At 41.0% G+C, this 25295-nt stretch overlaps 1 protein-coding gene across 3 annotated transcripts in view; it reads left to right on the top strand.

Annotated features, from left to right (window-relative positions):
- CFAP97D1 (CFAP97 domain containing 1) overlaps positions 1-24971 on the top strand; it is an 84231-nt gene extending 59260 nt beyond the window's left edge. Inside the window, exons 4-5 of one of the 3 annotated variants that reach the window (XM_088480713.1) lie at positions 20305-20428; positions 24004-24971. In XM_088480713.1, the coding sequence (XP_088336839.1) occupies positions 20305-20428; positions 24004-24021 (142 nt within the window). In that variant the 3' untranslated portion in view covers positions 24022-24971. Of the gene's footprint in view, positions 1-20304; positions 20511-24003 lie in introns of all 3 variants that reach the window. The other 2 variants (XM_088480712.1, XM_088480711.1) reach the window with 2 other exon arrangements.
- The last annotated feature ends 324 nt before the right edge of the window (positions 24972-25295 follow it).

Genomic DNA, 25295 nt, shown 5'->3' with positions numbered 1-25295 from the left:
GCAGAGGGCCTAAGATTGAGCTTTGCGGTACACCAACTGATAGAGGTAGCAAAGAGGAAGTGGATTCAGACAAACAAACACTGAAAGAGCGATTTGATAAGTAGGATGAGAACCAGGAGGTTGTCAACCTTTATCAGTGTGTGCAGTTTTCTCCTCTAGCGTATTCCTGTAACATCTGATTGCAAGCTCTTTCAGCAAATGGCTGCCTCCATTGCAGGGCAGGAGATCAGTCATTCTGATTCCCATTCTGTTCTGATACTCCAAGAATAGCTCCTGTAATTCTACTGAATGAGGAAGAGCATCATAAGACTACCTAACTTCATTGGCTTCTGCACCAACCAGTCTAGTGCAGTGGTCCCAGTTCCGAGTATTAACAAGATACGGATCCTGCCATGGGTTACATATGGGAGGGGTAAAAAGTTATTTAAATGTATGAAAAAGTCTGTTGGGATTAGAATCTTCAGCAGAGATGAGAAATAGGAAATATGTTTGTTTGGCAGTGTACGAAACCATATGATAAGAGTGGTAGATAGTGTTATATTTGAGGAAGTCACTTGGAGTACGAGATTTACACCACTGATGTTCTACTTTTCATGAGAGTTTTTGTAGGTGTCTTGTTAATTTAGAATGCCACAATTGACATCTAAGTTGATGTGGAGTGTGATGAGTAGCTGGAGCCACTTCATCAAGGGCTATTTCTTTTGTGTGGTTAAAGAGTTGGCGTGATAAAGCAATCTAAAGAGAAGTGAATGTAGAAATTAGTGGGAGTAGTTGTTGCAGATATGTGGAATGTTGTATAAAATTAATAGTGTTAATATTTTTGTGGGTTAGAGGCAGGGGCGGATCTAGATTTTTTTTTTTAGGGGGGGGGGGCGGTTTACAAATTAATCCTGACTCCTCTCATATACATACATACATACATAGTGAAATCATATAACAAATTTCAACTAACTGTATACATTCACACAAACACTAACTTGAAAACCGTTGGCTGCAGGGGTTCCGGCGCCGTTGGCTGATCCAATTCCTTCTTTTGTTGAACTCGGTCTGGAGGTTCTGTATTATTACGCCAGCGGCTGCATGTATATGCATCCAGGACCCTCACTCCAAACCCCAGAAACCAAACAAATACCCCCCCCCCGCTCTCCTATGTCCCATGTGCTTTCTCCTCTATGCTTTAGCTTTATCTCCTGCTCTTTCCCTTATCTGTCTGTTCTCTCCTAGCTTTCCCTCTTATTGTTATATTTCTCCTCCCCCCCCCCCCTCCACTCTCTCTGTTTTGGCTAATGCTCCCTCCTCACCTGTCACCCCACTTCCCACTTTTCCCTTTTTTCCCCCTGCAGTCCCTGTCTACCCTCAAACTGATTTCTAAATTCTCTTTTTCTGTACATTAAGGGCCGTATTCAATTAGGTGCGAAAAGTCCCGTACTTTTTCGCCTGGCGAGGTTTTTAATCCCGGTATTCAATTAGAATTCAGCGAAAATGGGACCCAGCGAATTCGGACCTGGCGAAAAGTTCTGTCAGATTTGGGGGAAATCCACCTGACACCCCCTAAAAATGCACTGACATTGGGGATCACTATAGATACCCCCGAATAGGCCTGCTGAAGGTATTTGGGGTATTTAAATGCTCTCAATGGCTGCTAATTAGCATCTTTGCAAGTGAAGAATAGCATTTTGCAGGTTATTTTGGTGAAAATAAGTAGTTCCAGCAAATTTGGGGTACACGAAATGGGGGCTAGCATATTTTAAAGTTGCTAAAGTTAAGTTTTGAAAAAAACTTAAAAAATCCACCTGCCGCAACCACCTGCAAACTTAAAAACACCTGGGACATACTTGGGGACCCCCCTGGAGTCTATTTCGCTACTTTTTAAGTTTGTCCCCCAACTTTATACTTTTTCACCCCCTTTTTCAAAGTAATTTTTTGGGGTGTTCTTAAGGGTTTTTTTTACTTTTTTTGACACAGTTTAGCTTTGGGGGACTGTCTCATGGGAGCAGGGGTGTTCCTGCAAGTTTGCACCCCAAAACCCCAATTCTGCACTTTTTTTTGACAGCTTTCATAGGCAAATCTTTTTCGCCTATTCCAATGCATTGACTTTCCGCACCGGCAAAAAATCTTTGAAATTGAATACGAGGATAAGTTTTCGTCTGGCGAAATGATTTCATCGGCTATACTTTACCGCAGAAACGGGCTTTTCGCACCTAATTGAATACAGCTGTGTGTGGCAAAGCTGCTTAGGCCAATCACAGCAGCTCCAGGACAGCAGCCAATCATTAGATCCTGCAAAAGAGCTCTGGCCAATAAGATCAATTTCAAAATGCAGACTCGATCTCATTGGACACTGCTAGTCTGCAAGCTTCTAATGATTGGTCCTGTGTCCATGACAGAGTAACTGCCATCCCTGTTAGTGGGCTTAACAGCTGCAGTTTGTTTGTGTGCAGCTGAGGACACCCTGTATGGTACTGCTGTGTGTGGCATTGATGAGGAGTCCCAGCCTCCCAGCTGTCTGTCCTGCGGCAGCCCACCCGCCCCACACCTCCCCGGCCCGCCTTACTCCTTCTCCAGCCTGCCCCACTACTCCACTGCCCTTCCAAACTCCTCCTCTGGCCCACCCTGCTCTTTCTCTGACTCACCCATGCTCCTCTTCTGTCCCAACTCCACTGCGCCTTCGGCCCGCCGCCCTCCCCCAATCATGTGGCTGGGAGAATAAATGCACGCTTGCAGGGTGGGGGGGCCTGGGGACATGTGCCTCCCCCATGCCCCACCTTGATTTGGCACTGCACATAACACAAGCTGCGCTGCAGGACGAGCACTTATTCCACTGCTCTGCAGCAACTGTTTAGCTGTGTGTGTTAGGGGTGGCGATCGCCCTGGTTGACCCCCCTGGATCCGCCACTGGTTAGAGGAGACTTTATTGCCTACAGTGATACTGAGCTTGAAGTAATGGAGGAGAGCATTCAGGTGATAAGGTTGTGAACTGTGATAGAGAATGGAGTGTTAGTGAATTCAGAAACTGAGCACAGTCTGGTGAATACAAGATGAAGGCTGTGGCCATCCTGATGAGTAGAGGAGTTTGTGCACTCGAAGAGGATGAGAGAGGAAGTAAGTGGGAGAAGTTTGGGGGCACAAGGAGATTGTGAACTATTAATTGGGATATTGAAATCACCCATGATGATCTATTTGTATTTGGTTCACATGATGTAACATTTTAGAATTATGAATATTTCCAAACAATATTAGTGCATGTGCAGGGAAGTATCATAAAACAGATTTGCTAGTTTTGTCTGGATGGGTAAACTACCCAACTAAAAGTCTGTATTATGACAAGAACCATAGTGATGGTGATGGAGCAATGTCATACAGATGTGTCCTCATACATCATCATCATCGGCACAACAGGTCCCATACTACTCTGTTAGCGCCTGGCTTCTTTTTTGACGAAAATGCATCTTAGTCACAATGCAATGCTACTAGGATGCACCAGGAGACTGTGCTGATTAATTTCATATGCAACATTTGTATATCTGTGTCGGCAAAAAAAGATGCGTGGCCAGGCATCACTCGCCACATAGCTTATGGAGGCTAGATGTATGAGGACATATCTGAATATCATGAAATAAAATTATGCTACCCAGTTGTGTCAGTGTCACAAACCATAGCATTTATAAGGTCAGCACCTAAGTCGCCACATCATGGTTTATATGTATCAAGCATGAAAAGCGTGGAGAAGAAGACCAGTGGAGAAGTTGCCCATAGCAACCAATCAGCTTTGACGTAGCATTTATCAAGTACTGTCTGTAAAATAATAGGTAGGAGCTGATTGGTTGCTATGGACAACTTCTCCACTGCTCCACTTCTCCACACTTTTTACTGCTTGATACATAAACCCCAATATTACATATTTCATCTTATATTCATATTTCAAATAACATATGCCAGTCTGTATGAAAGGTTTTCTCTTGTCTAGTGCCTAGGCTAAGACGTTCAAGGTACAGTGGTGGCTGGTAGGTAGTCCGACCATTTAAATAAATGTGAAGGATAGACAACATGGGAATTCTACATTTATTTTGTCATGCTTGGCAGCTCGACTGTTTAAGCAGAACATTTAAAAAGGCAGTATTATTCAAAGCAAATCACACTGTGTTGCCATTTAAATTCCCCCCGCACCTTAGCCAACCTCTCTCCTTATATAAACTTTCCGAGTTTTAAGTTTACCAGCCCATAAAGTAGCACTGTCGACTAGTGTTCATTCTATGTCTGGAGGGTGGGGCAGGGCGCCGGACCATAGAAAGGGCACTCTCACCCGCTGGAGGCATGGGTGTGTCCAAAAAAGGGGCTTAGCCACGAGAAAAGGGGGCATGTCTTTAAGACACGCCCCATTTTCATCACTCCTGGAGGCCTGCCCAGCACTTACAGACATGCTGGGCTACCCCCAAGCTGTTACCTCACTGTGAATGGATGCCGTACGCATGCACACAGCATCTATTCACCGGCAGTGAGTGCTGCACTGCAACCCGTGGGTGGGGACTGCACTTGGCAGGTTGTTCCCGCTAAAACAGCCTAGCAGGAACGCTAATCAGCAAAGCAAAATGCAAAGAGGATCACTTGCTAAATAAGCTTTAAGAAAAATTATATTTCCCTTTTGTTATATCTTCACTTTAAAGCATATCTCAATAATGTTATATAAAAATATATATTTCTTTTTATTTAAAAACTGTAAATAAATTCATCATATCTACTTCATAGACCGTAGTGGTGAGGTTCTCCATGTGGTGTTGGTGATAAAAGTCTTAGGGGTAATTTACTAAGAATCGGGTTTGGGCGAGTTTACAATCTCACGCGGGTTTTGCCTGTTTTTCCGACTCGCAAATTTACTAAGGGCAAACACGTGAACTCACAGGAAACAGACATCAAACTCGCATGAGTTTACAAAACACGACCAAATACATCATCGCCCAAACTTGCAAGTACTTTTCATAGGAAACCATACAACACACAGATTTACCAAGAATCGAGTTTTGGAACTCGCATGAGAAATTACCAAACTCTCAACTAAGTAGACTTTTCAAATAGACGACCTCCTGAGGTGAGTGTTTGTGTGACTTTGGATGTGTTTGCATGTGTTACAGGTGTTTGAAGTTGCAATTAGTGGGAAAACAGTGATGATGCCTATTAAAGGGGCTAAAAGAGCTGCATTGATTTGTGTGAAGGAAAAATGCCAATATATACTACCATTGCTATTCACTGTATGTGACTGGGATTTCAGAGGTTCTACCACCAGGCTAGAAGGACCTAGGAGCAAGACACTGAGCAGAAATGGAGGTAATGCAGGTATCACAAATGCTGCTCAGGCCACATTTTTTTTGGATGTGTTTGAACCTGAACGCATTGGCCGATGGCAAAGTCAAACAGATGTTTCAGATGAACTGTTACAACATATTCCAATTATATGAACAAAGTTAAACTGGACCTAGACCCTGACACAGCACATTCCCACTCTGTCTTTGGGTACTGGTAATTTTTTAGTCTGTGACCAGTAGAGTTCTCGTGATATCCCAGTCAACATTCTCACGGTACATACAGTCAGGTGCATAAATATTGGGACATTGACACAATTTTCATATTTTGGCCTCTATTCACCACCACAATGGCTTTGAAATGAAACAAACAAGATGTGCTTTAACTGCAGACTTTCAGATTTAATTTGAGGGTAATTACATCCAAATCAGGTGAACGGTGTAGGAATTACAACGGTTTCTATATGTGCCTCCCACTTTTTAAGGGGCCAAAAGTAATGGGACAAACTAAACAATCCTAAATCTAACTTTCACTTTTTAATACTTTGTTGCAAATCCTTTGCAGGCAATTACAGCCTGAAGTCTGGAATGCATAGACATTACCAGACGCTGGGTTTCATCCCTGGTGATCCTCTGCCAGGCCTATACTGCAACTGTCTTCAGTTCCTGCTTGTTCTTGGGGCATTTTCCCTTCAGTTTTGTCTTCATCAAGTGAAATGCATGCTCAGTCGGATTCAGGTCAGGGGATTGACTTGGCCATTGCATAACATTCCACTTTTTAGCTTTAAAAAACTCTTTGGTTGCTTTTGCAGTATGCTTCGGGTCATTGTCCATCTGCACTGTGAAGCGCCGTCCAATGAGTTCTGATGAATTTGACTGAATATGAGCATATAATATTGCCCGAAACACTTCAGAATTCATTCTGCTGCTTTTGTCAGCAGTCACATCATCAATAAATACAAGAGAACCATTTCCATTGGCAGCCATACCTGCCCAAGCCATGACACTATCACTACCATGCTTCACTGATGAGGTGGTATGTTTTGGATCATGAGCAGTTCCTTTCCTTCTCCATACTCTTCTCTTCCCATCACTTTGGTACAAGTTGATCTTTGTCTCATCTGTCCATAGGATGTTGTTCCAGAACTGTAATGGCTTTTTTAGATGTTGTTTGGCAAACTCTAATCTGGTCTTCCTGTTTTTGAGGCTCACCAATGGTTTACGTCTTGTGGTGAACCCTCTATATTCACTCTTGTGAAGTCTTCTCTTGATTGTTGACTTTGACACATATACACCTACCTCCTGGAGAGTGTTCTTGATTTGGCCAACTGTTGTGAAGGGGTTTTTCTTCACCAGGGAAATAATCTTCTGTCATCCATCACAGTTGTTTTCCGTGGTCTTCCAGGTCTTTTGGTGTTGCTGAGCTCTCCGGTGCGTTCTTTCTTTTTAAGAATGTTCCAAACAGTTGATTTGGCCACACCTAATGTTTTTGCTATCTCTCTGATGGGTTTGTTTTGATTTTTCAGCCTAATGATGGCTTGCTTCACTGATAGCGACAGCTCTTTGAATCTCATATTGAGAGTCGACAGCAACTGATTCCAAATGCAAATGTCACACCTAGAATCAACTCCAGACCTTTTACCTGCTTAATTTCATAATGAAATAATGAGGGAATAGCCCACACCTGTCCATGAAATAGCTTTTGAGTTGATATTCCCATTACTTTTGGCCCCTTACAAAGTGGGAGGCACATATAGAAACCGTTGTAATTCCTACACCGTTCACCTGATTTGGATGTAATTACCCTCAAATTAAATCTGAAAGTGCAGTTAAAGCACATCTTGTTTGTTTCATTTCAAAGCCATTGTGTTGGTGAATAGAGGCCAAAATATGAAAATTCTGTCAATGTCCCAATATTTATGCACCTGACTGTACAGTCTGGTAATAGAGGCATTTCAGCCACTAATGGATACTTGCATCTGCTTCCCTAGCCAGGAGTCACAGTGGCATACAGTCAGGGTAGATTTTTTTTTTAGCATTGTGGGCATGCCTAATGTCCTGGGTGATATGGCATTCTTGTGGAGGATCAATCTGCTGGCAGCCTTTCACCCAAACAGCACGTGGTGAGATTTCATGACCTCCTGCACAAGAACCATGTTCTACTCCACAGAAAAATTCACATTGCGCCCCATCTTGGTCTTTCCCCTCTGCCTGGATGCCTCATCACTGTTACCTGTACTGCCCTATATGGCCTCTTGAGATGCAACCTCCTCCACCTCACTCTCTCCCTGCCTCTCCTCTGCCCTAGACATATTTCTTTCCCCCTCCCTATACAAATGCAAAACACACAGAAAAAAAAAAAAAACAAACACAAACTTCTTTCCTACTTCCCACACACATGCCACACACATGAAAGCACTAACAGGGCAAAAGAAAAAACACAATCAAGAAAAACAGAGAAATGTGACAGATATACGACAAGACAATAAATAAGCACAAAACTATTTTCACATACCAAGCAGCAATCTATTCCAGTAGCCAAAAACTCTCCTACACCACTAAACACACTCCCCACTGCCCCTCTGCAACCTCCATTCAACAAAACCCTCAAAAGTTGGGCTGTTTTGTGGTGTTTTTTTTATGCTTAGACAGTGTGTAGATGATGTGACTGCTTCAATCAGAACATGTTTCTAGGATGATGCATGCATTCTCCTGTGTGTTTTATAAACAATACATTCTCCTGTGTATTTTATAAACACATCCATTCTCGCACATGTTTTATAAACACATCCATTCTCACACGTGTTTTATAAACACATCCATTCTCACACGTGTTTTGCCTAAAACTCACACAACAAAACATGTTTGCATTTACCATTGAAAAACACGATTTTACAAAACTCACTTCTTGGTAAATTTGCGAGTTTGGTCTGGGAAAACTCACGCATGTTCGTGGGATTCTGTTCAAGTATAATCTCGCCCAAACACGATTCTTAGTAAATTTACCCCCAAATCTCACCACCCCTTGTATTGTAATGATAAATAATAAGAGAAAATAGCAAAGTAAATTAAAATATAATCCTAAACACCCCTAGCATGATTCCATTACATTGTTTAGTACCACACATTCTGGTACATAATAGACCAGCATAAGCTCCCACTATGGGAGAGAGAAAATATTATGACTGCAGAAACACATTAAAGCTTTTTATTTGTGTGTGTGTATGTGTGTGTATATATATATATATATATATATATATATATATATATATATATATATATTTTGTATGTATATATATACACAGTTAACCTTTTCTTATTATTTCTAAACAAGACGTCCCTCCATATTCTTTCACTGCAAAGCCCTCATGTCTCATCTCTAAAATTAATAGGAGACAGAAAAACTGTTACAAAATGGTTTTGTAGATAAAAAGCTATTTTTTATCATTTGAGCCATGCAATGCTTGCTGAATTAATACTGTTGAGACCTCTTCCACTTCACCCATGACCTCTGTGAATCATCACCACACAGAATGTGCACAGTGCAGAGGCATTGCATATATTATGGACAGACATATACTGGGGGAAAAGAAAGGATCAGACTGTCACAGACAGTGGAAGCCAAAATATATGGACATATACAGGTAAGGGCAAAGAGGCTGGCACAGATAGGTGAATAAGAGAGCCTGGCTTGGACAGGGGGAAGGGAAGAGCCTGGTTTAGTCAGGGCAAAGGAAGAAGGCTGGGGCAGACAAGGGAAGGGCAGAAAGATTGGGGCAGCCCAGTAAAGAAGGCGATATGGGTGGGAGCATTCAGCAAATGTTGTGGCTGACCCCTGACCCACTTCAGTTGAAAAGTGTCAGAAAAATGTACATGTTGCTTAATTTTTTTAGATTTTAACCTTTAAAAAAAAAGAAGCAGAGTGACTGTGGTGGCAACCCCTGGGTGTCGCAGCCCCAGCCAGCGATCTGATCAGGCCATAGCTTGAGCCATCATTGGGTAGCAAGTCAGGCCCTCAGGCCATGGTGCACAATGGAGTTTTACCCAGTACACCACTGGGCCAGGTCCACCAAACAAAACGGCTGTGACCAAAGAATGATCATGTTAAAACTCAGATTGAATTCAAGCTTATATTTATCCATTATGCACCGTATGCCACACAGTAGTAGTGTCCGTTATACACAGTATGCCACACAGTAGTAGTGACCATTATACACAGTATGCTACACAGTAGTAATGACCATTATACACAGTATGCTACCAGTAGTAGTGACCATTATACATTGTATGCAATACAGTAGTAGTGTCTATTAGGCATAGTATGCCACACAGTAGTAGTGCCCATTATAGAGAGTATGCCACAGAGTATAGCTTCTTATTCACATTAAAGTGCAGCTAGGTAAGGGGGGCTACTGTGTGGCAAAGTGTAACAAAGGAGCTTTATGCCACAGAGTAGAGATCCCCCTTACCTATCTGCCACTAAAGAGCAGACCAGGTCTAATGCCCAGCCACTCACCAGGGCCTCAGGCTAATGCCTGTCTACCATAGGGCATATAATGTGATCTGGACCTAATGTCCAGAGTCACTTATACTTGTAGCATAGGCCCTCTGCCCACCTAACATGCCCCTGGGGCCTGATTGCACCCACAGGCCTAATGCCTGACACCTGATAGTCTAGGGAGAAGGCGGGGGGGCAAATTAACGGTGGCCAATGCCGCTTATCTGTAAGCTGGGAGAGGCTGCAGTGGGGAGCTTCGTTTAGCTCTTTCCTTCCCACCACCTGCAGCACTGTCTGGGTCCTCATCTTCTCTCTTCTGCTGCTGAGCCAACCCCACCAATCTTCCTTCTTCATCTTCCTCGTTTCTTCTTCCACCATCTTCCTTGTCTGACCACCGCCGCAGAACCGAAGGCTCTGCTCTGTGGTGTCTGGTGTCAGACATCGAGGGCTGGAGGAGCTATGATGCGGCAGGCCATGATTGGCTTGTAGTGCCTGCTTTTGATTGGCTTCCCATTCACGAGCCGATCATGGCTCGTGACCAGTGCCAAATTCAAACTGACGCTGCTCACTTGCCTGCTGCTGCCCACCGAACATCTGCGATACCAGGACAATTGGATGTGTCGAAGAAGGTCTTTGGGACGCTAGGACATGGTTTGCAAATCCGATACATTCCCGAAAAAACGGGATGTATAGCAACCTATTTTAGGTGAGTGTAGAGGATTTCATGTTTTTTGTTTTGTTTTGTTTACACAATGAATGTGGTCACACCTCTCTTGCACCCTAGTTTTCAGTTTTATACATACTTGTGATATGTCAGCAGAAGCTGTAAAAGGCCAATTAAAAAAAAAAGGAAAAACAAGGAAACCCTTATAATGCAGTGAAGTTAGTAGTTCATTAGATATGCTAAATTAAATTATGCTTGTATATAAGTAAAATAATTTTAGCTGGTATAAATGGATTGATTCACTAATGCATGGTTCAAAGAGTGTTTATCACCATCCAGACTTTTCACCAAAGTCACATCAACGACATATCTATAATGGATGCAGAGTGTTCGGTACACACGGGCCCCAAATAGGAGTGTATCTCTGGCGCTGGAAAGGGCACTTTATAGATCATAACTTCATTGTGACACTTTCGCTATGCAAAACTGGGGCCTTACTCTCCGTAAATGGGAGATAAGCATTATATAGGACTGTTAAAGGTAGTTGACAGCACTTAAGATGTAAGTGGTCAGCCACCCTCTTACCCAAACATAACATATGGGCTGCATTTGGCAAATAAGGGATGACCCAACAAAAAAAAGATAATCGATAATCAAATGATTTATTAATTAGATTAATGGCATCGTAATACTACTCAATATTGACAAGGATAAACAAATATAAAATAACAATTGTTTTCACTATTGTAGACAATGGTTAGAGGAATAATTAAAAATACTAATAATTTAAAAATAATAATAAAAAAATACATTATTACAAGTTAAAAATCAGGCTTAAAAATAAAGCATGAAAGAACACTGAAATTACGGGTTGTAAAAGACTTTAATGGATGCCATTGTATGCCTATCCTGCAGGAGACGAGCACAAGTTACGTAACTAGCCATTATGCATAAAGTACTGCATCATCCCAAAAGTGCTCTAATTTGGCTTACAATACAAAGTATGACTTTTTTATTCTCAGATTTTCTTAAAGAGTCATCTTTGTATGGCACTTTCTTAAGTATTTGTCTTGTACCACGACAACCAGAGAAAGGAAGTCCCAGTTCTTACACCTATACATCTCAACTAAAATGTCCATTTGAGCTACTGGATGCATCTTCCTGTCTTTGGCTAGGCCTACACCCAGATAACACACATCCCTTGATAAAATCATCAAGTATCCCTCAAATACATAATTTCCAAAGCTATTCTACAAAAGAGGATTACAGTATTAACAAATGCCCTTAATAAATATACAATATTGTATCAATCTAAAGTTCGTAAATTGTCATATAATACAATTTGTGACTTTTGCGCTATACTCGTCATGTCAGTAATTACACACAGGGCATGCCAGATATTCTTAAGGATTTTTGTTATCATTGTCCCATTACCAAATTAGGTTTACAGACTGAAACATTAAGTGGACACAAATCTATCAACTTAACTACACTGTAAATCCAGGCAATGGGTAGACCCATATAATGCCACTGTGACACAAACAACTGGCTTTCTGAGATCCATCATGTGGCCATGCCCCTTGTACCAATCTGCATATCTCCAATATAGGGAGGTATCAGATAGGTGTACAGTAATTCTGTGATATCACTAATGTGACATTGCAAGTACATCCTCGAGCAGAGATTCTTCCCATGGCCATGGTAGCAACTGGGAGGGGGGCAAGGGAGGCACGTGCCCTGAGTACCAGATTTGAGGGGGCACCGAGACGGCCGGAGACAAAAAATGGGAAACCCATGATGAGCCGGAAGCATGCCATGGTGGAGTTTGGCTTCAGAGGGTATGCTAGGGCTGGATTATGGGGGATGCAAAAGGGGGCGAGTACCCCCTGGCCCCACATTCTCGGGGACCCCCAGCCGGAGCTCCCCCAATCCTTCTTTAGCTGATGTCCGGTCCAGTTATCGTGAGCGGGCTCCGTGTCTGCTCTACTGGACTAATCAGCAGCGCACAGGCATAGAAGGACCAGGATCACTAGGTACAATAAAGTTTTAGTTTCCCCTATCTGCGCTGCTTGCGTGATGTCATCCAGTGGTGGTGGTGGGAGGGGTAGTTTCTAGTTCTCCTCACAGAATCACAAGTGAACTAATTGGCTCCACCTGTGGATATTTTAAAATGTTTAATTGAGTAAAGAATACACAGGTGCACCTGCTGGGTGACCTGTAAAACGTGACCTGTATGGGGTCCTGAGGATCGAGTTTGAGAACCACTTATTTATTGAATTATTAGAACATGGCATGCCTACCATAATATATTTTAAATGATTTAGCAACGTTTTCCTATAAAGACATTCCAGAAGAATATGAGGTTTCAAATATCACCCTGAAAGTATACATGTACAGCACAATGCCAATCCTTATTAAATACATCCATTAGCTCTTGACATACATTCAAAATTGAAACCAAAATTTTCCCTCCTTACAAAAAAATCATTGTGACACACAAACTGAAATACTTTATACTTTTGCATATCTTGATATTTTTGCAATTTACTGTGATTTGTGAGTGGTCATTTTCTTTTACCATATATAAGGGCCTATGTCAAGCAGTTTTTTACATAAAATGATGTTGAAACTGCAGTTTCTGCATATTTTTATGTATTGTACTTATGTATTTACATAATTTTATGTATTGTACCTATGTACTAATGGCACACTGCAGGATATGTCACTGAAATCTCCGGCAAAGTGCTAATTAGCAGATCCCAGTTCGCATTATTATGATTATTATGATCTGACCCCTATGTACCAAACTCCAAAAAGCGAAGCTTCAAGCCTATGGAGGCTCCTGGAGCAGGAGAGAGAAATTTGTATCTCTCTCTCGCAGCCTCCGGCCGGCTCCGAAAGATTCCATATGTGCAGTCTTTCACAAATGTGAAAGACTTTTACAATTTTCCGGGGATGTAACTCATCGGGACAGCAGTTACCGCAACCGCTGTCCCTGCGAGTTCCCCTTTGTACATAGTGGGGATATATTCATTAAAAATGAATGTATCCCCTGTGATATGGATACATAATAATCGCGGCTGCTCCATGATTATTAGTACATAGACCCCATAGTTTGTTCACTTTCAACAATGAGGTAGCTCAAACATTTCAAAACTGTCTTCATTACTGTAAAGCAATCTTCAGGTTATAGTTGTCATATCTCCTTATATTTGTATTAAAGTTGCGCTCTCAGGTACAGTGAAAAGAACCTGTACCCACAGTGCCATTTACCAGGGCTCTGATGACTGCTATTTATCTCTCAGCCTCAGCTGCAGTGCAAACTGGACAATGTGGCCTCGACGTAGGTGATGTGAGCAGGAGACCATTCTCCCTTATTATTGGCCGGCATGCTACTCCTCCCTTGCAGCGTGCACTGGAACCAAACAAAGAAAGATGTGCATCAGATGCATCGATAATTGTGCCAGGCGACTCTGTGTATAACACAATCCAGTTACCAGTTCGGTCGGTGGGGCAGCAGGTAGTATTTCCCCTTGCTATGGTCCTGCGTGCCAATAAAAATAGCTTTGTATGCTATCTATGGTTGCTGATATCTTTACTATATTATCAAAAGAAGTCCTATATCACCTGGAGGAAAAACATAGAAATAGCTATGTAGATGGTATATAACGGGACTTGAGTATAAGTAGGAAGCAGCCCTCCAAATAGAAAAAGTCCCAAGCGATTTACTTACCTTTAGTATTGCAATCCACAAATATGTTTAGTCCACTTCTTTTAGACCGCCAGTTGTGGACTCTACTACTAAAGGCAATTACATGGCTTGTGACTGTGTCTATTTGAAGGACTGCTTCCTAATTTTACTCAAATCCCCCTATATTCAAGCAGGTTAGCCTCAGCTTTAAGTCCTACTAATTCCAATCTTCAGGTTGCATATTCCGCCTAACATTGACTTACAGTAGTCATTACTACTGACTCCATACTAATACTGCTATCAGGGATTTTTATGTTACCAGTGCCTAATGGAGCATATTATTATTGTTTTTAATCAATTTAATTATTAATAATAGGATTTTGAGATATATTGTTATATCTACAGTATGTGGGTTATTAAAACAAATATATATATTAACCAAGAAAGAAGAGAAAGGGTGCTCTAATGTACAAAATATCAAAATATATTAAAATACAAAATGTGTAAATAACACAAACTGAATAATTAAAAAATCAACAATTAATGCAGCAATGAAGCTACTTCAATGATCAGTCCTAGAAGTCGACACAAAGGATGAATCTCCCTTTCGTTTCCCAGAGAGTAGATTTATTGAGTCCTTTGTTGGTCTTTAAATGATTTTGTAGAGGTCATAAATCCTGTTTTCAGGGTTAGCAATGATTCCTTGTAATGTTGCTGAAAAATACCATCAAACACTAGTCAAAATACGATGGAGACCCAACGCGTTTCGTCCCCACATGGGACTTCATCAGGGGTACATCATCAAATGACTGTATTATCAGTTCTATTAATAGTCAGGAAAATGTGAACTCTGATCAAACTATTCTAAGATCTGTTTGCGGATAATAAACTGGAGTAGACGCACTTTATATAGTGGATGGATTTATACTCCCAGGTAAAGATTGCTCAGAAGCAATAATCCTGTTCCACTCCTGCAAAATACTGCTGACAAGTGTTTCAGTCTGCTGCAAATTACATTTACATACATACTGTATATTGCTCTCCCTGAACGCAAACATTTATATACAGTATGTATGCATATAAAAATACACATATATATATATATATATATATCTCAAGATCTATTTCGCAGGAAAATCCAACTGTATATTAAGAACTAATCAGTCAGCTTATCTTGACTCATGAAGTTGTAGTATACATGTCAATCTAGAAGATGGGCACTCAGACAAATACTACATGTCATAGATTCACTACTCATGTTACTTGCAACCTTTAAGTGTTACTGTAGGTTAAGTAGCAACGGATCTGGGATCTACAAGATAGTGCAGCTGGACTTCCAGCACACAGCATTGCACCCAAAGTTGGTGTTCTGATCATGCTTCTGCAGAACTTGACTCCGCCCAAGTTATGCAATGGAACCCAACTTAAAGTCACCGCTATACAGAGGAACCTAATTGAGGCACGGATTGTAACGGAATCTGGCGCAGGTTAGAATGCATATATAGCACATATTTACTTTATCCCCAACAATTTTCCTTTTTTAAGTCAAACGCCTGCAGTTTCCTGTTAGCATCTGCTTTGCTATGACGATCAACAAGTTGCAGGGACAAATCCTCAGGGCTGCAGGCGTAGATCTCAGGACCAGCTGCTTCTCCCATGGGCAGCTTTACGTGGCTTGCTCACGAGTTAGTAGCCCCAATAATCTTTTTGTGTTAATCCCTGAAGGAAAAACTGCAAATATTGTTTACAAAGACATTTTGTGATCAGTGTCTACAATATAATATATACATCATAATATTAGATGCTGCTACTGTCTTTGTAAAATTTGTTCCGCTGAGCAATAACAGACATCCATGCGGAGCGAAGCTGTGGGCAAACGCTAGTTATCAATATTTTTGCAGTGATAGTGGCAAGTTTGAAATTTTGCCCCAATATTAGTAAATATTCTGCTTCCCCTACTAGTGAAGTAAGATTTCAGATATGGCATTTTTGGGTCTTCTGAAATGGATTTTGCAGCTGGAATAGTTAAGGAGTCCTGGGTGTATATTTTCAAAAGTGCAGGTTTAGAAAAGTGGAGATGTTGCCCATAGTAATCAATCAGATTCTAGATATCATTTTCAAGAAAGTACTAGATAAATGATAAGTAGAATCTGACTCGTTGCTATGGGCAACATCTCCACTTTTGTAAACCCGCACTTTAGTAAATATACCCCCTGGCCTTTAAACATTGTCGTTCACCCACTTGCTTAATAGGCAACTGTCCCACTTATAAGCATTGCTGCTAGTTGATGCATCTTTGCACTCCAACCAATCTTTTCTGTTAATGCACTGATGTTCCATTTGGTTATGTCTTCAGCTGCCATATCCCAAATATATGATGAAGCTGCTCTATGACAGCACTTTGTTGGCAACATTGTTGTATGCAGCTGTTAGTTGACAGAATGTTATTTGTGCAGTGCTCTTTAAAACATCAACTCTGTCATTAGTGAAAACCAGCAGTGTGGCTATTCCTGGTGCACTCATGCCTTTACCATGCCTGGCACCTGCCATGCCGCATTTAACCAATATATTGCTTAGATTTTTTTTCACTCCAGTGCTGAGATTCCAGTGCCACTTTTTGGAAGTACAATTTCAAATAAATGCCAGTCATTTATTTATGCAGTACCCACACTGTACCACATCTTGTTTTTTTTTTTTCAGAAGACATAGGCCCTCATCCAGAGCCGCTCGCAAATAGCGCTCGCTCGTTCAGAAAAAGGGGCTGACTATTCAAATGAACCGTACGCTCCTTGCGGTCTGTTGCCGCCTCCATGTCTGAGCGAGCGAACAAAACATGCGCTCGTTTATTTGACAAAAACGCCCCCTGGCCGCTCGCACCATACGTCATGTCCGCTATTTATTAGATTAATCGAGTACATCGAACAGCGTATGAACTGCTCGCTATTCTTGTGGTTGGTTTTTCCTACCACTATATTGCGAGCAGTTCTGGCTATAAAACAACCAAGTGACGTGGTCAATGACGCTGCTGTATTAATTATGCACACCCATAAAACGCCCACTTTGACCTTTAAGCACGCCTGCGTTCTGATCTCCACTCCCCGTTTTCAAGCACCTTCCCCTGTTACCACCCACATACTCCTCATTCTGTCACTCAAAATAGCAGGCATTCGCTATATAGCGAACAAACGATTTTCGTCCGCACTGACTGGTTCGCGCATGCGTACTAAAAACCGTACGCATGCGCAGATGTGCGAACATCGCTCGGAACGAGCGTACTGCCGCTAACGAGCGGCTCTGAATGAGGGCCATTGAGTCTTCAGAAAATACCATTAGTTCACTTATATCTCCTTCCACCTCAAATAAAATGTATCCAATATGTCTTGTAGGAACATGAGCTCTTATAGGTGCAGTCCCTGAGAAGCAAAATAATAGCACAAGCTATTGCTTTACTATTTTGTCTTCAGTGTTTGGGCCAGGCATTACTGCTGCACATGCACCTTCATTAGTCCGCACATGTGCAAGCGGCAGCTAAAATAAATCCATCTCCCAAAGTTTGTGGAGATGTAGGCCATAGGCTACAATGGCTATTGCCATCAAAATCTTGTTATATTTAAAATTAAGCAGACCCCTATGCTGTCTTTGGAGAGGATACACCTATTTGTGCTGCAGGACGTGGAGGTTATACACCATTTAATTTTTTGTATTATTGTCAATCAGACATCGGGAAAATTATTTCTCTGTATATGGTTCATCCACCCATTTGGATTGAATTATCCCATCCGTGATGGTGTCTTCCCCATGTATGATTGTTTAAATTTTAAATGTGTTGATACCCCTGATGAGGTCTACTCTAATGGACAAAACGCGTAGGGTTTAAGTACTTTATCCATTACCGCAAAGGGCCCCTGTCATATGAGCTCACTCCCGAAAGGGTGAAGACAGGAGTACTTACCGTCTCCCTGTACAGTGGTATTGGATGTCGACAACGTTTTAAGCTGTGAGGGGAATATCTTCCAGATATCTATTGGTCATATTTGAAGTTTACACATTGGAGTTTCTACACAAAGAAAAATTATTCATCTGAAGTTTTGAGATAAGAAAAGAGACCATATTTTGGACTTATTACTTATAGGAGAACATTCTTTAGGAGAACACTATTTAAATTGTTTATCTAGCGCCCTCTGGTATATATGTATATATATATATATTTTTTTAATATATAGAGAGATATATAGAATTGCAAATGGATGGACCATATAGACTGGGCTTTCCCTGACTTGATCACATCTGATGTGACCAATCAGAAACAACCTGTTGACGGCTGCTGGAAAATAATCTTTCAGCAGCCACCCATCTCAGAGGGACCTCTCGGTCCCTCTGCACCCATGGCTCCTACCCCAGTGTCTGCTGATCACTGCTGGACCCAGTGATTGGCTAACTCAGTGGCAGCCCTCACCCGGCGGCTTCAGAAAGGCGCAGCCGCTGGAGAAATTTAATGAAAGAAGCTGCTGTATACCGGGTAGCGGCAGAGTGGCACAGCAACCAGGGAAATGTAATGAAAGGAGCTGTTTTGCCCCCCTATATACCCTGTGGATGCAGAGGGAGCAGCTGCCGCGGAAATGTAAAATTGCTATGGTCGCAATGTGCCAATTATCTGTGGTCCAATGTATCGTTTGTCGATATTTAAAAATCAATATTAATGTTATGTGTTTCACAAGTTTTTTTTTTTTTTTTTAAATACGTTTTAAATACATATTCTTGACCTAATTCAATCCTAAAAAAACTGACAACTTATGAGTGGTTTTTGGAAAAAATATTAGCCAGTTAAGTGGTTAAAACATTGGGGATATTTCATTTCTGCGGGAATAGTCGTAATAAAAAGGCCCCATAGGGAGAAGTCATGGAGGAAGGATAGTGGTAGACCTGTGGGATTGATTAAGCAAGTACTTAGAAAAATAGAAATGAATATATTCTCACGTTATTTATTTTGTGATCACTTACTGTTCTCCACCCTATAACAGTTTTTATCAGTACCATTTATCAGTGTCCTTTCATAAGCCAAGCAAGCTGAGTCCTGGCTCTAGAAGAAATACTGTTCTGTTAAATTCTTCACATACTGAAGATTACATTTTTTTCTTACCATTTTAATTAGATTTCTAGCCCCTATCCGTCATTTGCACCAAACTACATGATTGTCTCTTTTATCTCAACATTACAAGGCAGAGCAGTCTGGACAAGAAAACTGCCTGTTCACTAATGTGCATATTATGTGCTGGCAACAGAAATATACAGATTGTGGTTTGATTTTTCTTATCCTAAAAGTGGAATATTTGATAGTAGGGTGTTGGGAGCACTATGGTGTAACCATTGATACTGTAAGGGGTAAATTTACTAAAGTGAGAGTTTTTAGAAGTGAGTTTTAAAAGTGATGTTGCCCATAGCAACCAATCAGATTCTACTTAACATTTAACTAGCACCTTCTAGAAGTTAATAGCTAGAATCTGATTGGTTGCTATGGGCAACATCACTTTTAAAACGCACTTCTAAAAACTCTCACTTTAGTAAATTTACTCCTAAGAGTAATTTATGAAGCAATAGCTTTTGAGGGACTTTTGCGCTGTGCCACTTGAATCTTTTGCTTTTGTAACTGTTTTATGGAGACACTTATTGATTAGCCTGCTACCATGGAATTTGATGTGTGATTGGCACTGTGTCCAGATCCACAAATCACAAACATGTAAACATTTTAACTAAGCAGAAACCCCACATTTTCCTTATGCAATACAGGTGTATAGTTCAAAGCAAGTACTGTACATAACTGTGACATATATACAGCATGGGACGGGGGAGAGAGAGAGAGACATTGGAAAAGCCAAAGGATATAAAAAAGCCATTAAGAGATGGGGAGGCAGATACATTGAAAAAGCCAGCGGGAGACGAGGAGAGAGAAACATTGAAAACTGACTAAGAGAGGGACACAATGAAAAAGCTAGCACTAGCCTTAGTCCACACATCCCCTTCATCACATGACAATATATCCTATTATGCCACCTAGGTCACGATAGAAGTCTTTGATGAGGTCTTTTAAGCTTTATAAATTCCACATAAATAAATCAACTTTTTTCTAATTATTTATTTATTTTATGTTTCAAAGTCTTAGTAGAAAGAAATGCAACGAAGACATTGTGAGGTTCACTACAGAGAAGCAGAGAATATACAAGAGGATTGAGGAAAGCCAGCCAGACTACGATCACAAGGCATGGGAAGATGAGTGGAAGGTGAATATACAAGAGAATATACAAGAGGATTGAGGAAAACAAGCCAGACTACGATCACAAGGCATGGGAAGATGAGTGGAAGGTGTTTAGATAAATTGTTTAGATAAATTGTTCTATTAATGCCTAATAAAGGTTTTACTAAGGATCTCAGAACTTCACAAGAGTCAGCTGTGGAACTTATAAAATATATCTGCTGTCATGTACATGTCAGCAAACATTCTGCAATTTTATTAGCTGCCCGTTTTGACCTTTATATCAATTTGTTTTATGTCCTGCAGCATTTATTTGTGTACCTATTTTATTTCACAGTACAGCCCCTCTGACTTTGTTGTATGCCATGAAACACAAAGCTTCCACCAAAGCTCTTATAAATAACCAAGTTCTTCCTCCTACACTGTATATGAAATCACATATCCACCCAGAACGGAATGGGTATGAAATACCAGTGGCTGTTTAGCCGCCAGTTCAAATCCTGACTACAGAAGCCCAACAAGACAAGATCCTGATTAGGGCTGGTACCCTAACCCTACCCTCCCACCTAACCCTAAGACTCCCGAGATGGTGCCTAAGCCTAAGTGTACCCCCGGGGATGCCTAAACCTAACCCTCCCTTCCCACACCCTAAACCTAACCCTCCCAGGGGGTTGCCTAACCCTAACCTCCCCCCCCCCAGTGGTGCCTATGCCTAGCCTAACCCTCCCTGGGGGGTGCCTAACCCTAAGTCCCCCCAAGAATCCTTAAACCTAACCTTCCCCCCCACACAGCTAAGTGTTAAGATGCCCGGACTTATCTCGATTGGTCTGGCATCCCTCTGTATTCCGGCATCGGAATTAAGATAGGCGTCAGTATTTCAACGCCTATCTTAAGTCCCCCGTTGGGCTTTAGTTGTCGGGATGTAATCCGCCAGTCTATTAACTACATCCCACCAGAACTTATATCACACAAATACATCAAAACACTCCACACCCTTTCTCAAATATATCAATACCTAAATTTCTAATCCAAATCCTTCAGGGGCCAAATGTAATAGGGTGAGAGCTTATAAAGTGTGAGAGTTTAACAGTAATCTCTCACATTGGTCAAGTTTTATCTTCAAAATGGGAAAACATCTGGATGAGAGTTTAAATCGTGAGAGTTTTTTGAGTGTAAAAACATGTGAGTTTGCATGTTCTCAGACTGTATTACATTGGCCGAGTTTAAAAAGTGTGAGAGTTTACTGCTAAACTCTCACATTTTTTAAAAACTCACGCTATTACATATGGCCCAAGTTCTTAATACCTATCCAGTAAACTGGAGTCCAAAGTCCTGGTGGTCAAATTACTGGTAACCAAATTAACTGGACCCACCATAGGGGAGGGATGGATTGGCAGCTGCAGTAATTATTTTTTTTAAGTGAACTCATTTAAAAAAAGGAGTGTATGAAATTACCCCATGCTTTTCCATCCACCCCCAGTATCTGCCCTGCTTTCACCTCTTACTGAGTCATTTTGAATTTTGGTGGAGAAAAAGAAAAGTAAGTTCTGCAGATACTGAAGAAAATATATCAAACTTACCTCCCATATTGATAATACTGTTCATTGATTATTAGTTATTATTGTTACTTTTATATTGCCTTATGGGTAAATTACAGATGTGTCCACATACATTTATCCTCCGTGCGCTACAAGTCATGTTACACATAACGCGAGAACGCCGTGCAACGCGGTAGAGCCGAGCATCCTTTTGTGCAACTTTTTCCCTTAACATTTGATAAACCAAATTTTGGATTGAACACTGTTTTGCTGGATACATGTCACTAGAAGTTCTATGAGAACAGCCACATGCCATCTGGGAATCCCTCAGACTGTTTATATGGACATATAGAGTGACTTTATTCCAAGTTAAGTACAGTCCCCTCACCTGTGGGATATTTTAACCCTTTTGTCGGAATAATATATGCTATCCATACCTGGAAGGACTCTGACCATTCACTTATTGGGATATTGATCGTCCTTCGGCGAGACATACCAGGAAAGATATACTTAAGGCTTTTTCCCCTCTGAGAAAGGGTGAGTGTGATTACCCACCCTTAATAGAAAAGCTTTATCATACAGTATTACACTATGTTTTGTTTTTGTTTTCTTGTATTTTCAAGTTTCAAGACAGTGTAAGTTACCTTTTTGTTTTATATTGGTGATCTCACCAGGAAGCACCTCTGGAGTTTCTCATGGTGATGTTTTGGGTTTGTATGTGTGCGACTGTGGTTATTTCTGAAGGCGAAATGCTACGTTACAGTGTCATTGGCTGTGACACTGTAACGTAGCATTTCGCATGCAGATACACCTGCAGCTGCACACTGAATATAGACATGCTGCATATCATTTTAATCAGCAGAAGCTGCTTGTACATCCTATTCGATTCATTTTAAGGGAAACATTTGCACAAAAGGTTACTCTGCGCTACCAAGTTGCGCCATGGCATGGTGCAACTAGAAGGGCTGTTTAATAGGCAAAGAGGCTAGATGTATATGGACACATCTGTTCAACATCTGTAAGTGCTTTTTAAACTGTGCCTATTAATAATATAACACCTACACATTTTTGTTATTAGTACTGCAAAAAAGATTTTGCTTATTTTGAGTCTATTGGTCCGAAATTAATTGCTCCTCACACACCATCCATTATCCTTCTTTTTAATTACTTCAATAAAAATTAAACTATGTATAATATTTTAGTATCACAAAAAGCATCTTCTTTCACCCCTGGTCCAGTCTGAAAAGGTCAGCTATGGAAGCCACTTATAAATGCAATTCGCCATCAATTAGTAATGAAATATAATAACTCCAGCTTGTGTTTGGATCGATTTGTTTAAGACCAATTAGACTTTCCTGAACAGCTAGCTAAGACATCAGCACTAATATGTCAGGTTCAATAGACTTTAAAGAAAAGCAGAAGAACAACACGTTTCAGTTTGTGTGTTATCTAGCTAAGAAGTGCATTCATATTCATACATTTCACAATACAATACCTGAAGCACTCCTATTCCTACCACATTGTAGCCAAGGTATCTTTTCCGTTCACTTTAATGCTAAATTGCATTCCTTAACCCTTAAGGAATCACCCTGTCACTCATAGTTATAGATACATCCAAAGGTTATATACAGTTGTAGGCCCACACACAGCCCAGGATCCCCAGTTCACTTCTAAATAACGCCATCAAATGCAGAAGTGTCCCCATCCATTAGTGTGATTCATTCCCTTCTCCACTCTAGACCCCCACTGTTCTCTTACCAGCTGCACCTTCCTCAGTTTATTTGTTATGAATGAAATAGAAGTAATTTATATGGCTCTTCCCCTTATTGCCAATTCCTTTTAGATGTCTTTATTTCTATTACTTTAAAACATTTCGTTCAACATACTGTAGCTGATCTATAATTCTAAGCCAATTTTATTTTTTTTAAATGTATCTTATGCATCTATAATACATGAAAAATGATTCACTGCCATTCTCATTATATGGAAAAGTGTTTGACTTAAATTTCTGTTTCCACATGTCATCTAACTTTTAAATGTATGATATTCTGTGTTTGATGTACAGGGAAGAAGAATGAGATGAAAATCAACTCTTAGATCGTGGTTACTTCCAGGAACCTTGACCTTCCTCTTTATCCTTAGCATCAAGGTTAAATAAAAATAGGCACATCGTGAAATAAACCAGGTTTTCTCCTTGTTTTCCTATAGCATTTTACAGAATTTAACACACTAGCTTGATATAATCTTAACGTGGACCCATAGTATAGTATTACTGAAACCAGTATAGCAAAATATTTGAAATATTATATAAAGCATGTACAGCATTATAGCCATTCTTACTTTATTTACAAACGTATGTAACTGTATTCTGACTTTAAGATCAAGATGGGTAGAAGTATTTTTAAATTTAATGTAGTTTGTCTTGGTGGTCTGCATGTTTAATTCAAATTAAGTAAATGTTTCCCGCCTGTAAATCCCTGGTTTGCCACATCTGAATGCCCCTGGTTGTCATGGTTTAACATGTAATCAAGCTCAGTTACCAATTTAAAGGGCCACTAAACTTCAAAGTTGCTTCATATAAAAAAAAAAAATTGCTTTCATATAAAATAAATAAACAACCCTCCCTGGACTGGTAAAGGCGCTGAAATTTTAGGCTGACATCCAGGGGCGGATTGGGATGGAAAACCAGCCCGGGAAATTGCTGGCATGCTTCTCATTCAGGGGATAGAGAGTTAAAGTGATCATCTGTTTCCCACATTCAAACAGACAGGCACGCCTGCGTTTCTCCGACCCCTCCTATGTCAGCACCCCCAACTGTTGACCTACTGTCAGGACTGCGACTGTTTCAGTACATAAAGAGAGACTAATTTTGCCAAAGTTCCATTGTGGTCGTTGGAGGAGCTATCCTGCTTGCTGGCATGCTTCTCATTCAGGGGATAGAGAGTTAAAGTGATCATCTGTTTCCCAGGTGTTGTCAGGTTGTGGGATTCCTAGATTGCTCATTATTTCAAACCTGATTCCATTTGGGTCACATGTTCTGAACTTCCTAGGATCACAGAACTCTAGTATAAAGCCTGTTACTAACTGTGTCACAATCAGAGACGGTTCTAGGGGCGGGCTAACCGGACCGTCGCCCGGAGCGCTGGCCCCTGGAGGGCGCCACTGAGTCCATATATAAATCTAAAAAAAAAAGAGGTCTCCGTCTTTATTTATTGGCGGGCAGCACTGAGTCCTGAGCGCTCAGCTCAGATGCTGCCCGGCTGTGCGCGGCGCCGCCGCGTGACATCAAAGTTCACGCAGCGTTGCGCAGTGCAGCCCAACGCCTCCCGTCTTCTTTCAGCCACACCCGCGGCAATT

The sequence above is a fragment of the Taudactylus pleione genome, unplaced genomic scaffold, assembly GCF_031769625.1.
Source record: "Taudactylus pleione unplaced genomic scaffold, aTauple2 ptg000256l, whole genome shotgun sequence".
NCBI lineage: Eukaryota > Metazoa > Chordata > Amphibia > Anura > Myobatrachidae > Taudactylus > Taudactylus pleione.
Note: the sequence above shows the minus strand (reverse complement) of the source record. Positions and strands in the feature narration are given on the sequence as shown.